Source organism: Tamandua tetradactyla, chromosome 13, assembly GCF_023851605.1.
Source record: "Tamandua tetradactyla isolate mTamTet1 chromosome 13, mTamTet1.pri, whole genome shotgun sequence".
Lineage (NCBI taxonomy): Eukaryota > Metazoa > Chordata > Mammalia > Pilosa > Myrmecophagidae > Tamandua > Tamandua tetradactyla.
The window spans coordinates 36,880,681-36,898,277 of NC_135339.1; the positions used below are offsets into that span (position 1 = coordinate 36,880,681).

At 37.2% G+C, this 17,597-nt stretch overlaps 1 protein-coding gene across 24 annotated transcripts in view; it reads left to right on the forward strand.

The window, feature by feature from the left end:
* Window positions 1-17,597, forward strand: part of ANK3 (ankyrin 3) — a 715,267-nt gene that overhangs the window by 339,165 nt on the left and 358,505 nt on the right. For 5 of the 24 annotated variants that reach the window (XM_077125244.1, XM_077125224.1, XM_077125231.1 and 2 more), the window contains exon 1: window positions 13,100-16,133. The exons of 2 other annotated variants lie outside the window; for them this stretch is intronic. In XM_077125244.1, the coding sequence (XP_076981359.1) occupies window positions 16,020-16,133 (114 nt within the window). In that variant the 5' untranslated portion in view covers window positions 13,100-16,019. Of the gene's footprint in view, window positions 1-11,232; window positions 16,134-17,597 lie in introns of those variants that run through there. 17 more of the 24 variants (XM_077125229.1, XM_077125238.1, XM_077125235.1 and 14 more) reach the window with 10 other exon arrangements.

The following is a 17,597-nucleotide window of genomic DNA, read 5'->3' on the forward strand; positions in this document are numbered from 1 at the left end:
TAATTTTCTTAATGGCAGCTTTTGAAGAGCATAAATTTAAATTTTGCTGAAGTCAAATTTGTTACTTTTTTTATTTTATGGTTATTGTTTTCTGGGCCCTGTCTTAAGAAATGTTTGCTTTCCCCCATGTCATGAAGATAGCCTCCTATGTTTTCTTCTAAATTCTTTAGCATTTAGCTTTCATGCTTGGGTTTATGATTCCTCTTTAATTATTCTTAATATTTGGTGTGAGGTAGGGATTGAGGTTGGTTGGTTGGTTGGTTTTTGAATCCATGTGGACATTCAGCTTTTCTTACATTACTTTTTCAAAAGACTTGTCTTTGCTTAATGAATTGCTTTCATGCCTTTGTCAAAAATAAATGGAGGACATAAGTATGAGTCTCTCTTTTTAACTTTGATCCATGTGTCTATCTTAATGCCAGTACCATACAGTCTTGATTATAATGACTTTATACTAAACTTTAAATTCAGATAGTGCAAGGCCCCAACTTTATTTTTATTTTTCAGATTGCTTTGGATATTCTAGGTCCTTTACTTTGCCATTCAGCTTTTAGGTAAGCTCGTGTATGGGAAAAAATAAAAAAAGGTCTGGTGGAGTTATGATTGGGGTTACGCTGAATCTATACATCAGTTTAAGGAGAATTGACATTTTAATAATGCTGAATCTTCCAATCCATGAGTGTGGTATATGTGCACTTTTATTTTGATTGTCTTTAATTTCTCTCAGCAATGATTTGTAGTTTGTAATGTAGAGGTCTTGCATGTCTTTCATTAAACTTACCCCTAAGTATTTAGTGTTTCTTAATGCTTTTAAAAGTGAGATTACTCTTTTATTAATTTCATTTTCCAATTGTTTGCAGCTAACATTTAAAATGCAGTTGTTTTGTTAATGTATCTTGTATCCTGAAACCAAGCTAAACTTAAATTCACTTATTCATTCTAGAAGCTGTTTTGCAAATTACTCATGATTTTCTATGTAAATACTTATATCATCCAGGGAAAGAGTCAGTTTTACTCCTCTCCAATTTGCATAACTTTGTTTCTTTTATTTGACTTATAATACTGGCTGAGAGCTCTGTTATAATGGCAAATAGAAGTAGTAAGAATGTACATCTTTTCCTTGTTCTCATTCTTTAGGGAAAGCATTCATTACTTCACCATTAGGCATAATATTAGTTGTGTCTTTTCACAGGCACTTTTTATCAGATTGAGGAAATTTCCTTCTATTTGTAATTTGCTGAGGTTTTTTTCTTTTTAGTAAATCATATTGAATTTTTTCGAATGAATTTTCTGCCTTTAACGAAGTGATCCTATGAGTTTTTCCCCCTTTATTTTGTCAGGGTGGTGCATTTTCTTGATTAATTTTGAATGCCAAAAAAAATTTTATTCTTGGGATACACCATACTATATTGCTAAGTTTGATTTTGCCAATATTTTGAAAAGCATTTTTACATCTATCTTGATGAGCGATATTCTTTTTTTGTAATTTCTCTGTTAGGTTTTGATTTTAGGGTTGTACTGACCCCATAAAATGAGTTAAAAAGTTTCTCCATCTCCTAACTTTCTGAACAAGTTAGTTGATATTGGTGTGATTTCTTCCCTAAATGATTGGTTTATATTGATTTTCTCTGTGTTTTTTTTTATAATGACATCAATTTCTTTAATAAATAGAGGTTCGTCAGATGTTTTTCATCTTTTGTCTCTTATTAAATGTTGTGTATTTTGAGGCATTTGTCCATTTTGTCTAAATTTTCAATTTATTTGCAAAAATTGTTTATTGTATTTTACTTATCTTTGTGTCTTTGCCCTTAAGTCCTTTGAGTAGATACCTAGCAATGGTATTGCTGGGTCGTATGGCAATTCTATATTCAGCTTTTTGAGGAACCGCCAAACTGCCTTCCACAGTGGTTGCACCCTTTGACATTCCCACCAACAGTGGATAAGTGTGCCTCTTTCTCCGCATCCTCTCCAGCACTTGTCATTTTCTGTTTTGTTGATAATGGCCATTCTGGTGGGTGTGAGATGATATCTCATTGTGGTTTTGATTTGCATTTCTCTAATGGCCAGGGACATTGAGCATCTCTTCATGTGCCTCTTGGCCATCCGTATTTCTTCTTCTGGTAGGTGTCTGTTTAAGTCTTTTTCCCATTTTGTAATTGGGTTGGCTGTCTTTTTGTTGTTGAGTTGAATAATCTCTTTATAAATTCTGGATACTAGACCTTTATCTGATATGTCGTTTCCAAATATTGTCTCCCATTGTGTAGGCTGTCTTTCTACTTTCTTGATGAAGTTCTCTGATGCACAAAAGTGTTTAATTTTGAGGAGCTCCCATTTATTTATTTCCTTCTTCAGTGTTCTTGCTTTAGGTTTAAGGTCCATAAAACCGCCTCCAGTTGTAAGATCCATAAGATATCTCCCAACATTTTCCTCTAACTGTTTTATGGTCTTATACCTAATGTTTAGATCTTTAATATCTCGGGTTTTATTGTGATATTCCCTTTTATCTTAGTGTTGTAATTATACTCTCTTTTTTGGGTATCAGTAATTTTGCTGCATAACAATCATTCCAAACTTAATGGCTTAAAGTAATGACAATTTATTTCACTTATGGTTCTTTGGGTAGTCCATTTGAGCTGGGATCAGTGGGGCAAAACTTATGACCAAGATGAGATTGACACATGGAGTCCTCAGTCAGTAACTAGGCAGCTAGGAAGCATTCTTTCTGGGGCTTGGCCGGCTTTTGATGGGGTCAGTGGAAGATATTGGGTCATATGTCTCTCATCATCTACCAGGCTAACCCAGGTTAGCCCAGGCTTGTTAACATGATGGCCTGACAGGCTTCCTAGAGGCAGAGTGGAAGCAGGCAAGGCCTCTCGAGGCCCAGTTTTGGGACTAGCAGAAAATTGCTTTTTCTATGTTCTATTGCTCAAAATAAGTCACAAGAACAATCAAGAGTTACAGAATGGATAACTAGACTCCACCACCAATTCCAAAGAGGTGCACATGTGGAGCAGGAGAATTGGAAGCATATTTGCAATCTATCACATATTAAGGTATACCATTTGTTTTTATTTTATATATATGTATTTTTAAGATATATCATTTTTGATCAGTTGTTATGGATTTATCAATTTTGTGCAAGTAGTCTGGTCTCACTGTCAGTGTTGTTATACAACAATCATCATGAGTCTTTCTGGACTTTACTGAGCATTAACTTTTTTTGGTGTCTCATCAAAAGCAACACCATTTCTCCTATTAATCCTTTTGAAGATTTGGACTGTTTTATGTGTTTTGTTTTGTAAGTGATAAGGATAGAACGTTGTACCTGCTGAGGTAGTCTTCAGAATGAAAGTTTTGAAAAATCACTGTTTTAAAGTAGTTAAGGACATTGTGGGATTTTTCATTATTGCAACTATGATTTAGCACCTGAAATGCTAGAAAGAAAAGAACAGTTTGGTTGTATTAGGTATTTGAACTTTGATTTCTAAAGATAGTATTGGGTATTTTTTTTTCCTGGCAAGACAAAAACTCTTATACAGTCTTAAAACTTTCCTTTGTTTTTATTATTATTATTATTATTATTATTATTAAAGTTTGAGTTTGTCTCTATAACTAACTCCAAATGTTCCAGACATTCAAAACTTCAAATCTAGTAAAGCGATGAGATGAATAAAAAGCTTCTACTCAGCAATGAACTTTCTGAGATTTTTTTTTTCTTGGAAATTAAAGGAAATTGTAACCCCCAAGAGTATTTTCTATTATGGTAACATATAATATATAAAAATTTCCATCTTAATCATACATTTCAGTGGTATTAATCACATTTACCATACTGTGCTACTCAGACTATTTTTATGATGCCACAATTGAAAGGCATTATTTTTCATCACTGTGTTTTAAAGGTTTCAGTGACCCTTGACTAATAATTCTTGAATAGAAGAATGTGTGATTTAAAGGCTCTTCAAAAATAATGTATGAGAGGTGAAATTGAAGTTGCATATACTGGTTATCCACAGAGCTCCAAACCAGATCAAAGCTATATTTAGGTCCACAGTATAAATTATCATCCATAATGTTTTAAATGCTTTGAAATGTAGTATTGGTAAATATTATCATGAGTATTTTGACTTGAAATAATTTGCACCTGTGGATAAATTGAAAGTAAATGAAAAGTAAACAATTTACTTTAACATAGGCAATATGTTTTTCTAGTTTCCTAGTCCTCTCAGCCAACATTCAGAGCATTTGTTGGATGCAGTAAATATAAGTAAAGTTGAGAATGGGATAATAGAACTGCTGGTTGACTCTTTCAGACTTCAAGGATATATTTAAGTCGAGACCTTAAATCAACTTTGTTTCATTGTTCTAGAAGTGTATTTCTACAAATTTATCCTAAGGTACTTATGGGTGTGCAAAATCATCAGGTGAATAGAATGGCATTTGTAGCTTTGTTTCAGAAAAAAAAAAGGGCAGCAATCTAAATGTCTAATAGAAGAGAATTGGTTAAAAAATACGGCATATTCCTCAAATGGAATCTTCTACAACATTTAAAAGAAGAGTTTTTAATTACCTAAATGAATGTTGATTATATGTGTTTTAATATATAGTTATATTATAAAATGACTCATTTGGTAGCATAACTATATCTGAATACATGTCTGCGTAAAGAAAGACTTAGAAGATATATAACAAAATATGGTAGTTATTTTTGAATGATGGCAACATGAGTAACTTTTATTTTCCTCTTTTTTCTTCCCATAATTTGAAATTATTTAGAATGAATGTATATGGAGGACATGCAGGAAAAATAAATTAGTTCAAAGTATTTTTTTAAAAAAAGCCCTACACAGTCACAGTTTTCAGAACTATTTGTACTTTTTATTGCCAGCGTGTATATAAGAAAAACTGTTGCAACTTAAAAACTTAGAGTCACCTAAAACTTTGAATGATCTGCTTATGCAAAAGCTGGTTTGATTGGCATCCAAATAGAACATGACATCGTGAAAAGTAATAGCTACTTTAGGATCTTTGTTTTTACCATTAACATTCACAAATACTCATAAAGACCGGTGAAATCTTTTCCAATAAACATGATATTTTTATTAAAGAAAACAAAAGACAAAATCACCATTATTGTATATAGAAGCTTGTTTTGGTTGGAAGCAGAGTTCAGCATTCTCATTTCTTTCTTGTACCTTGAATATTTATAGAATCTAGATTCTTTTGAAAAATTAAGTTGGCTAGAAAATTATTGTTAAAAATAGACACAGGTATTGCATCTGTTAAACTTCTGACCATGAGCCCATGTTTTTCTGGCGGGTCTAGCTGATGAGCTCGCTGACAGGGTGGTATCCATTACATGTCCGTAACAAAGTGTATTTCCATGGGGCAAATCCTACATCGTCACTATTTAGTACCATGGCTGCAAAAACAATTATTCAATATTAGAGGTCTTGATGTATATACTTTCTCACTGAATAGGTTGTTTAGAACAATTTCCATCTAGGAAATGGTGGCTGCAGTCTGCAGATATCCTACCATCGATCTGTCATGTTTGAGCATGTCTACAAGAGGCAGTTGAAGCTTTCTGGATCTCAAGTTAAATTTAATTTAAATTACTTATCTGCTGGAGAAAATTTTTAGAGTTGGGCAAAGGGTTGCGAAATCTGATAGGTCATTTAGCAGAGTTGTGAGTCACCTGTGCAGAAAAGAGCATACTTGTAAAAATTCTGATGAATTTACTGTCGCTGGCTGGTTGGGGGAAGGACCAAAGCACAGATACTGGTGGTGGGGTGTAGAATGTGCAGCAAGGTTGCCTGGGGTGGCAGGCAGTGTGGAAGGGCCTGGGCCCCTGGGGCGGCCTCGTGCCTGTGGCGCCCGTGGTACAGGCAGTTTTTTTTCCGTGTCAACACCTGCTCGTTAGGAACTGGACCAAGACTCCCGAAGCGCTCTCAGATGGCCCTGATTTTGTATCCCTGCCAATGTGCACTAGAATTTAATAACAACCTTGAGGTGAAACTTGGGCCTTTCCTCACTGCTAATCCCCAAAACCATCTGGCCTCTCCCTTTCTCTGAATAACAATTTAGTGTGTGTGTGAAGGGAGGGAAGAGGTTTGGGCGGATGAAAGGGGGAATAAAAACCTCTCTTACATTTCTTAAAGGACAATCGACTTTCTTTGGGGGCAGATAGAGTTTCTTTTAGACTGGAGACCTAAGCTTGTTCTTTCTGTAGCTTCCAAATCTTTCCTTGCCAGATAATTGTTTGAAATTTGCACCATTCACGAGTTATTGAAAGACCTCTGAGTTTAGTTCTTTTAATAAAATAATGACAAAAAGAAGGATGTAAGTTTTAAATCAGGACTCTGTTAAAAGAAAAAGTTTGTGCATTTTCTCTTTGATCGTTCATTTAGATTTAGTACAGTATTCGATACGTGGGGGAGCCTTGATAAAGATTTACTCATTTCTTCATTCCTCAAAGGAAGTGAAGTAATTTGGTGGGAAATGTGTAGAATATAAGAGTAAATTACTGTTGAAATGTAAAGCATCAGAACTTCCTATCCCTTGCTACAGTTCCCTGAGAAGGAAATAGAACATGCATAGTGACCAGTACAGTGCATTTTTGTACATTGCACAGAAAATATGTTTATGTTTCCTAGTAAAGTCTCACTGCAGCATAGATGGGCATCAAATAGAACTGCATGTTGTATCACCTGCACCACTTAAATTGTTCTCTTGCTCATTCTTGTTCTGTTGAGCATATGTGGTTGCTGAGTTTAGGAGTTTTAAATGCATGTATAGGTATTATGCTGTACCAATAAAGGAGTCGCTCAATAAATATCTTTTAAATTAATGAAATAATAAGGAAATTCTGTGTAGTTAGTAGAGAAAATGCCCTTAGCAACATGTCTTTACATCACTTGGATGGCAAGTGTGTTCAAATCCAAAGGATACATACACGAGTATTATGTAAACTTACACATCCACACAGTGTGTATATGTGCATTTGTGCACACATGCACAAACGGTAAATGCACACATGGATGTTATATACACACATACACACACAGCACTGATGACTCGCTAGCTTTCTCAGAGATGATCCATGCTGCACGTGACCCCTAACAATGTGATGCCTTGGAATAGGGGTCGTCAGACTATGAACCACGGACCAAGCCCAGTCCTCTTTTTATAAAGACTGCCGACAATTTTTAGATTACTAACAACAGTCAAAAGAAAATATTTGTTGTCACATGAAAATCATATGAAGTTCAAATTTCGTATCCATAAATAAAATTGTATTGGAGCATAGACATTTTCATTGATTTACGCATTGTCTCTTCCTGCTTTTGCATTACAATGGCAGAGTTGAGTAATTTACAGCCATACAACCTGCAAAGCCTAAAATATTTACTACCTGGACCTTTACAAAAAAGTTTACTAAGCCCTGCCTTACAATATACAAAAAAATGCATGGGATGAAATCTGTCTGGATTAAGGCATATCTCACTGTACTTGAAAAGACATCATCACACATATACCCTTTTCTTTTAAGAAAAATTGGGAAAGAATGAGAAAATTGTTCTCAACTGTTACCTTTTTTAAAGGCATAATATCTTTTTTAACATATAACCTTAAGTCCCAAGCATGAGATTTTGAATATTCAAGGTTTAATAACTCTTGTGATTATATCCTCTCACTGTTACCTTTTTTAAAGGCATAATATCTTTTTTTTAACATATAACCTTAAGTCCCAAGCATGAGATTTTGAATATTCAAGGTTTAATAACTCTTGTGATTGTATCCTGATGTGATTTAATGGTAGGATGAGTAAAAGTTTGAAAAATTGTGGAACATATAAAAGCTTAATTTGTCTGATTTACAATTTGCCTTCTGAAGCACAATAAACCTATCATTGTTTATCAAATCGTAGAACAGGTAGGAAGAAGGCAAACTCCAAATGCACCTAGGGACACTGAATGCCAAACTGAGTCACAATCTACTCTGACATTGTAATGTCGTGTGTATGTGTGCTGCTTCTTTCTTCTGTAGTGTTCCTATTGTTTCATAGACATTAGTTACTGAAACATGCAGGAAAGGTTAAAAAAAAAAAGCAGGTTTTGTTAATTCCATTTTACAGAAGGACAAGACTATAAACTCTGCATGTGGCTCTTTCAATGGCAGTAAATCAGTACTCTGTATCCAAGAAAATACAATGATGGTTTTTTCTTTTTATCAGACATAATCTCTGCATGCTTATGATATGAGCCGCAGTATGATAAAGAATTATTACCTGAATCTTAGAGTAAATATTTGATTGATTTCCTTTATAGCATATGGCATTTTAGTTATTATACCACCTTTGGCTACTGTAGTATGTATGAGTCAGTAATTAAGTACTTTATTTTATTTTATTTCCTTCTGCACCGCTCCATCCCTTCTTCAGATAGACAGAAAATAATCATTGAGTTAGCCAGCATTGCCTTGAATCTTCAAATCCTGTTTCCTTCTTCATATCTTTGATTTTTTGTTGCCTCTTAAGGAAACCAGTTTTCTTTATATCTTGATCAGAACGTGTCAACAGAAAAAAGACATGCAAATCAATCATTGTAACCTTATCATAATTATATTTCAGCATCACAAAGCATGTATGCTGGGAGAGAGACTTTAGAATCCCTTTCACTTTGTAGATTTGGAACCCAGAACTCAGGAAGTTAGGGGATTCCTCTAAGGTCTCATAGCTGTGTAGTAGTGAATTTGGGGTAAGAACTCTTTTGCCTTACTTGTTTATTTCTCTTTTGGAACACCTTGAATATAATTATTTTATAAACATAAGATAACAGGTTCATTGAAGTATCAAAAAATCATTTTATAGACTGTTATGTTTGACTATGAAACATCAAGACTTATTTCCACAAGCTACACAAGAAAATTTATCCCATTACTTAGGTGACATATGCCATCAGTCTTTTTGGAATAGTTATTAAACCCTAAGTCAGTAAAAGATAACGGAGACTAAAATTATCCAGTTAGTTTAGGAGCCAAGTGATACAAGAGCATAGCTATTGTTTATCTTTAGAAATAAATATATTTGAATCAAACACAGTGTTCACATTACTTTAGGAGCCATTTACCATTCACTATCAACCTTCACAATCAATTTCTTGGTTCAGAGAGCTGTTAGGGGGAAATTACTACCCTAATAGATTAGAAGACCCAATTCATTTGGCTCATCACTGTCTTATTTTTTCTGGGCATCTAAAAATGGAAAGAAGCAGAGAGGCCATGAACAATTGTTCCCTGACCAGTCACTAGTAATCTAGTTGTGTTGCTTTATTTTCTGTCTAGCACCTGTTATCTGAAATTATTTTGTTTGTTTGTTTACTCTTCCACAAAGAAAGTAAGCTGCAGAGAGTGGGATCTCCTCTGCCTTGTTCACCGTTGTATCACTATAACCTATAGTGGTGCCTGGAGAATAACAGGAATTGCTTGTTGTCTGTTTAGTGCATAAGCAGTTAGCCTTGTTGGTTCTGATATAAGGGATGGAATAGTGAAATCGTACATTCGATGGATGGAGAAGCAAGAATTAACCCAGAAAGCATTGTTCTAAGTGGGAGGCCTTGACCTCTTCATTCTAGTTCATATGCACCCCCCCCCATTCTCGTTTCCATAGTACCTGTACATGTCTGACAATTGTTGGATTACTTGTGTTTCTCTCTGATTCATTACTTGGGGACAGGGAACAAGTCGTAGTCACTTAAATGTCCCTCATGCTGAGCGCAGCAGCCAGCAGAGTGAGAATGAGTGAGTTAAGAGAATAAATGTGCCCGTGAGTGCATGAATGCTTCCTTAGCACCAGTGCCTGAGAACATATGATGTTTCTGTGTTTCACCTCTTCAAACAGAAGACATAATGACCGATTGCTAAGTGTCCTCTGATCCTTGTTTGGAGAAATAGCTGCCTTCTGGAAGAGAATTCCTGCCCATTTTTTCTCTCTTTTTGTTAGCATAAGTTCTTTATAGAGACCTCCAGTGTTCAAAAGTAATTATAATGTGAGCCACACATGTAATTGCAATTTTCCTAACAGCCACATTAAAAAGTATTTTTTAAGTGAAATTAATGTTAACAATATATTTTATTTAACTGAACATACTCAAAAGACTACAATTTCAGTATTAATCAATATACAAATTATTGAGGATATGTTTTACAGTCTTTTCTTTTGGTCCTAAGTCTTGAAAACTGGTATGTATTTTACCTCTCAGTTTGAATTAGACACACTTGATCTGCATTTTGTCATAAAATTTAAAGTTGAAAAAGTAAATTCCCCTATCCAAATAGTTCTAAACACAATCTACATTTGCCAATATCTGAATCCAATGTCGGTTTTTAGTTTAAAGTTTTTAATTAAATAAAACTCAAAATTCATTGAGTTGTTTCAGTTGACTCTGAAACATCAAGACATTTCCATAAGCTGCACAAGAAAATTTATCCCGTTGCTTAGGTAATATATGCCATCAGTCTTTTTGGAATAGTTATTAAACCCTAAGTCAGTAAAAGATGACGGAGACTATAATTATCCAGTTAGTTTAGGAGCCAAGTGATACAAGAGCATAGCTATTGCCTAGTGCCACATTTCAGCCCATCCATGACACATCTTATAAACTCTTTCTTATGTATTTTCCTTTATGCTACAAACTTCCATGACCTTAAATCACAATATCTTCATGGCTATCTGGTCCACCTACTTCCTTCTACAGGAACAGAGGCCCAGAGAGGTGCAGCGGCCCCTCCAGGACTTTCTGTTTGCACACCACTCTTGGTGCCTGGTTTGTGTTCGTTGCTCTGCTGGGCACTACCAGTCTACTCCTTTGTGTTGGACAGAGGCCAAGGATGTGTCTACAAGGGCCTTTCACATGCAGCGAGGGATCCTCTCCTCTCTGCTAGCCAACATGAGTGTGATGGAGAGATCTTGGGGAAGCCATCCCTGGGTGTCTGCCCCAGTCTACCACGAGAGGTCACGGAAGCAGCTGGCATGCTTGTGACCAGCTAGCTCTCTCTCCAGCACAGAGGTCAGGTCACTTAGCTGAACAGCCTGCTTTGGGGAAGAAGGGCAGACCAAGAGCTAAGACAATGGCACCAAGACCACTGCTCATTTCGCCAAAGGTGCCACCCCTACAAGGGGTCTGAAAAGGACCACTGGTCACTCCTCAGTGTCATCCAGACACAGTCCTATGGTCCTTTTTTTTTTAAGGGCTTTATGCATTTTATCTGAAAATGAAGACTGTGTGACTATGAGTTGAGAATTTCCAGGACACTTTTTTGTCATTCATCACCCTTCACGGGTTGAGTGCTTGTTTTCTTTCTTGTTCCCCACATTGTTCAGAACCTGTCAAGGTCTTTTGACATCATCTTTAACTACAATGCCGAAATTAATGAAATGACAATGGTTCCAATTTTCTTTGTGAAGGAAAAAATATTTTGACTCTCTCTCATGGTAAGGCTGTTCTGTTTTGAAGAAAACTGAAGTCAGTACAGCATGAAATAGTTATTACGTCCAAACATATTTTACTCAGAGCATGAGCCCAGAGTGAGACTGGGGAGATGCAGTGTCCCTGGCAGGGCTGGAACCATTGTGCTGTTCAGTTTCCTTCCCATGTCTTGTCCTCCCTTCTGCTAGATGCCCCACGTGCTCCACTGCTCCACTTCACTAGGTGGTGTTTTCACCAAGTGTGCAGCCATTGCACGTTCCGAATCTCCTAGTGACAGTGTCATCTCCATAGAAGTTATGTACACTACTGTTTGTGTTTCAATTCCGTTCAACAATGTGAAGATACAATATAAAATGCTAAATGAGAGTAGCCAAGTTATTAATTGGTTGAAGTAATATTGAAAACTTTTTTCGAAATCCTGGAAAGATGTGTCATGCAAAAACTCAAAAAGACAAAAATTTCTGGCAGAGGTATCTAACATCTATAAAACTCCCAATGTAAAACTAAAAATAAAAACATTTTCAGTGGAATATTTAGGCACCATTTAAAAATTTCTGGATTAGAAAATAATCGGAGTGTAAGCATTACTTTATAGGTCAAACAGGAAAGTTTTTTTGTTTGTTTGCTTTTTTTTTTGTGGTAAAATCTAATAACCCATGCAGAGGAAGTACTCTAGCTGCAACATATCACCTCTGATAAGAAATAGGAATTGCTTTGGACAAAACAATGGGAAAACTTTGGAGAGAAGGAATGACTATCTGGCATACCCTCTGGTAACAAGTGCAAGCAAGGCAAAGTCCAGGGCTCATTGCTGTAGGATGCCGGTTTCAAACTGCCCATTGGCACTGCCCTCTGTGGGAACACTGAGGTAGATGAAAGGCGGGGGGTCCAGGACCCCTTTCCTTCAATTCAGCCAAATTACTCCACTGTTATATTTACTGTTAACTGTCTTTCCTGTAGGACTTCTTCAAAAAAGAAAAAAGATCCCTACAACTAATAGAAACATGAAAGATCACTCTTTTACTGTATTTTGAAAGACTAGTTTAAAAACTCTTGCACCTGTGACTTTCATAAAACCAGAGTAGATTTCTCCTCCTGAGGGAAATGGCTTAAGTATTGTTTTTCTTACAGGGGACTTTCGATAGCTCCAAGGTTCCATGCATTGGGCAGCCCCATCCTATGCAGGTCCTGTCCAATGCACCCTCTTGGGCAATGACAGGGAAGAGGACTGCAGGAGTTGCCCTGGGAATGGGCAGCCACTGGACCCACCAAACCCAAATTGTTGTTTAGTTGGGGTGCTTGCTAGAAGGCTGTGTCAGAATCCCATTCTCCTTGCCATCAGGGACCTGTCATGCTACTCAGATACATAAACTTGTACCAGCTGTGCAATCAATTTTATTTTGAAGATTCATACTAGTCTGTAATCTCTCAGGAGAGAACACATTCTTGAGATTTAAATGGAAAAAGTTTGATAAAACTTTAGTCAAAGAATAAAGTTTGTTGTTTGTTTGTTTGTTTTTGGTTTCTTTTTTTTGCATGAGTAGGCACCACAAATCGAACTCAGGTCTCTAGCATGGCAGGTGAGAACTTTGCCTGCTGAGCCACTGTGGTCAGCCCAAGAAAAGAGTTTTTAAATCTTCATTTAATGTTTCAATTTCAGCAATTATTAAGTCTCACTTTCTAGAACTGTCAGTTCAGTTTTTTGTTTTTGTTTTTGTTTTTAGTGGGAGGGGAGGTGATGCTAACACTTGTAGCTATCTTGGATAAATGCCTTTGTGTTGAGAATAAGTATGCAAACAGCCTGGAGTCAATTGTCAGAGTAAAGGCTAGGAAGGGAGAAAGTGCATAGGCTTCTAATGATATGACACATCAAAATCTTGATATGACACATCAAAATCTAGGACCCACTGGGCTACTTTCCCTGGTAGAGCTGATCTTTTAAATTCTAGTAGTTTAGAAATGGAAGAAATGAGCCCATATTTTCCATAGGAAAGAAAAACTAAACAAGCTATGCCTTAGCATTTATTTTTTTATCGCTTACTGATACAAGGCAAAATCCAAGGTAACAATAAACTCATATTATGCTTGCATAAAAGTCATGATGTCTTCTTAAATTCTGGACATTTTTGGGGTATGCAAAGAATTATTCTAGAGAGAAATGTATTGAAAAACACCTGTGGCTTGTTTTCCTAATTTCCAATTACGCTTTTCTGATCAAGAGCTACATAAATGTGTAGTGCTTTGCCAGCCTCTGCTGGAGAAGTTATACTTTGATCAAGTATCTATATTTTAAAATACATTAGTGTCTATAAAAGAAGAAAAAAAGGAAGATCCAGGAGCCAGTGGGAAACCAGCCAATTCTTTAGCTGGCTGTATTCTTTAACTTGCTGAAAATAAGGAAAGGTAATTGTATGAATGGTCCTCAAAAGTACAGATGATTCCAATAGGAAGAAAGCATGCAAATGTTTTTGGTTTGTTTGTTTTATTCTTCTTTCTGCCCCATATATTATTATAAATGTTTTTTTCTGGTAGAACAACACTATGAAGGCCCAAATAGGGTTTCTCTGCTTTGGGGTCTGAGTCACATGGAATTCCCCCCCTTCAGTTCTTTCTCTCTTTTGTCCTATGGATGGTTCCGCAGGCCGTAGGGAAACTTTCCTGAACTCTCAGTTCTTTGGGGATGGTTTCTGTGCAGAGCAAACACATGGGCACTCAGTAGGTCCTCGGGGACTCTTTGACTGGAATGGTTGTTTGTTTTTGTTTTAATTATTTTATTTTATTTTTTTAAATACCAATAAAACACCTAACAAACACAAACATTCCTATTTTGATCATTCCGTTCTACATATATAATTAGTAATTCACACTATCATCACATAGTTGCATATTCATCATCATGATCATTTCTGGAATGGTTTTTACAGCTCACTGTGAGGCCTGAGAGAAAGTCTCAGCCCGTTTTAGTAGTGATGGGACACCATACTCCCTGCACATTCCCCTTCCCATTTTCTGCCACTGCCTGGCAGAGACTGTGATGGAGAAAGAACTTTGGACTCTACGTCAGAAATATGATGAGTAGAAGTTGTTTATAGGAACTCATACTGGGCACTCAGTGAAGCAAGGGGCTGAGAGCTGCCAAGAACCTCAACCAAACCCTCATATGGCATATTTGGACTTTAGGCTTCATCCTTCATGCGCTTCAGCAGCTCAGCCCTACAATGTCAGATGCACCAATTGCCAAGGTAGTGGCCTTTTGGAACCGGAAGCACATTTACTAAGCATTTTCAACTGAGCATCACCTTTTTTTTTTTTCTTTCTTTCTGTTGATTTCCTGGATGTAGTTAGGTTTCTTACCAGGACCTAAATGTTTTAGACCCAGGATCACATTTTCAGCAGTTTCTGGGTGAAGATGTGTGAATACTGTGTTGTTTGTAAATGTTTCCTGACTTATTAAATTTCTTCCAGTGTGTACATCTTAGCAGAAGATGTCCCAGCAGGCCTTGAGCCCTGCTGCTGCTTCCCTTTGCATAATGAATATTCAGAGGCTGCAGTCACTGAGGACTCAGGTGGCAAAAATAGTAAGGTGATTGAAGCAAACCCTAACATAAAAGCCAGATCTCCATTTCAGCGCCTCAAAACCACTGATTAACAGCACAGATTCCCCTTCTCTGACCCTCAGAACACATTAGGGAAGAGTCCTACAGAACCTCCTATGAATTAGGCATCTGTTCCATACACTGACATGATCACGTCTTTCTGTGTGATGTGTTGTAATAAGCATGTTGTTTTTAAAAGACAACAAGCCCTTCTGTAGTCCTCTCCCACAAAATGCATTTAGGCTGACAGTTCAGCATAAAGGACATACTGTTGAGATGGGCAAATGCACGCATTGTTTTCCCCAGAATGCAGTCAGGATCTCCATGGCAAAATTTAGTGGGTTTTTTGAAATCTTATTTTATATATTTTGTCACCATCAGCAGTTAAACTAAAGTAGGAACTGCTCCATTCTATTACGGGTTAAATTATGCTCTGTGCAGATCTAGTGGTGATGTATAAATTGCAGCCCTTTCTTTTTTTTCGAAGGATTCTAAAATAGATTTTCAGAATTAGTGCTGGATTTTTGCTTCTGCATGTGTGGTGACTTGATTCTTTTCCTTTCGGAGGAGCATCCTTTGCAGCATTCCCCCTTCTGAGGAATCACTTAGACACTTCCAGCTGGTGGCAGGGGATACAGCCATAATACAGCTTCCTCTGTCCCGGCTGTCTTTTTCACTACAGTAAATGCATTACGATGGCTGCACTCTCGTGTGAAGGTTCAGGTAGAGGAAGGTGTAGGATGAAGTCTGGAATCCGTCCTGTTTTTTAAAATCTTCAGCTTCTACAGCATCTTTGCATTTTGAGTGTCTTCCTGCTTCTAGTCAGAGGTCTCTCTCCAGTGCCTGGAATGCTGCTGTCAGCCTGATTAAAGGTGCCTGAAGATAGCACCTTTTATAGGGAAGCTGCACTCAAGAGGATCTTTTTAAATGCATTATGGCTCATGCAGCCTCACAATTAAAGAAAAACAGGGATTTGGAAATCAATGCTGAAGAGGAGACAGAGAAAAAAAGGAAACACCGGAAGCGGTCGCGGGATCGGAAGAAAAAGGTAACTGTGTATTCCAGGGCATGTATATCTTGCCTGGATGCTTATTGTTTTAATCTCCTGCAGGCATCTGTTAGGAGCACTAAGGGCTGTTTTTACGTGCTGTGGAGAGTGTAAATGAGGTGTGTAGATTGGGAACAGATGATCAAACCCTATGGAAGACCACGGCCATAAGACTGACAAGGCAGGGAAAGGCATTCTCCTACAGGGGTGATTGCAGTGCCGATGCGGAAGGTGTGCTTTTGCTCTACGTAGGCATGGTCAGGTTTCCATGATGCCGAGATGGGTTGCAAAGGAGTTAAAAGTAGTTTCTTCACAGCCTAGTCAAGGTTAAATGGACTGCGGTGCCTTAGGCTTGAGGGAGCGGCCAGAGAGTGAGCTCTGCACTTCTCAGAGGTCTGTCTTGTGGAAAAGGAGCTTGGTGCTGGTTTTGTCACATGTGTGCATTCCTCAGGCAGATCTGTGACCTTAACGACTTAGCAGAAAAGTCATTTCCTGCTTTGATTTTTTTTTTTTTTCCTTTTTCCTCTTGTTTCTATAAGGTGATTTTAGCTAGGGAGCACATTAGAAATAAGCTGCTGGAAATAACTTTCTTTTGTCAAATAAAGCTCAAATCACTGGTCTGTTTCTCCCTGCTGGGTGAGAGTGATTATTCTGAATGCAGGAATTCCCACAGTACGCAGGGACCTGCAACCTTCAGCATGCTGATTGCTTTAGATCAAAGCATGGCTATGGATGGTCCCCTACTGATATTCCAAGTTAGGGGAAAATATTGGGGAGATATTCTAGGTCAGTGGTGTTTTATTGTAGCCAGAGAGAACTTAACTAAGGGTTAGGTAGCTGTGTCCTTAAATATGACTCCCAGGCACTGAGTGAGGCCCCAAATCACTTTTCCTCTATGACAATGAATAAAAATTGACTAAAACTCTGCGATCTGAATGCAGAAGCCAGGTCATAAAGCATTTTTATGTGTCTTTGTGAGAATTCTCAAGAGAAAGATCATCTTAATTTGCTCTGAGCACTGATGCATGTGCTTTCTAATGACATGCAGATTTCCTCCAGCACATGTACCTACCTCTCTTTGGGGAGTGACCATGAAGGTTTTGGGCTTCTTTGGTATTTTCTTTAAAATTAGGAAATATAGAAACCTCCTCTAACCTTTTGTTACTTGGCAGATTTTATGGGACTGAATTTGGAGGGCTGCAGTGGTTTTGCTGCAAGATGTTAAATATAAATAGTTCCCACTTCAATATTCTTGGAAAAAAAAATTGAATATATTTTCACATAAGTGCAAACTTAGATTAAGGTATTCTGTGCAGGCATATTTCAAAGCTCTTCACAACACAGTTGTTATGAAACTATCTTATTTGCTTGGTTCTGGGTCCAGTTTTATTGTATTAGGTTTGTTTGTGGGTAGGACACTAATGCTTGCCCTCTCTCCAACATCTCTACCGCACCCCATCATGT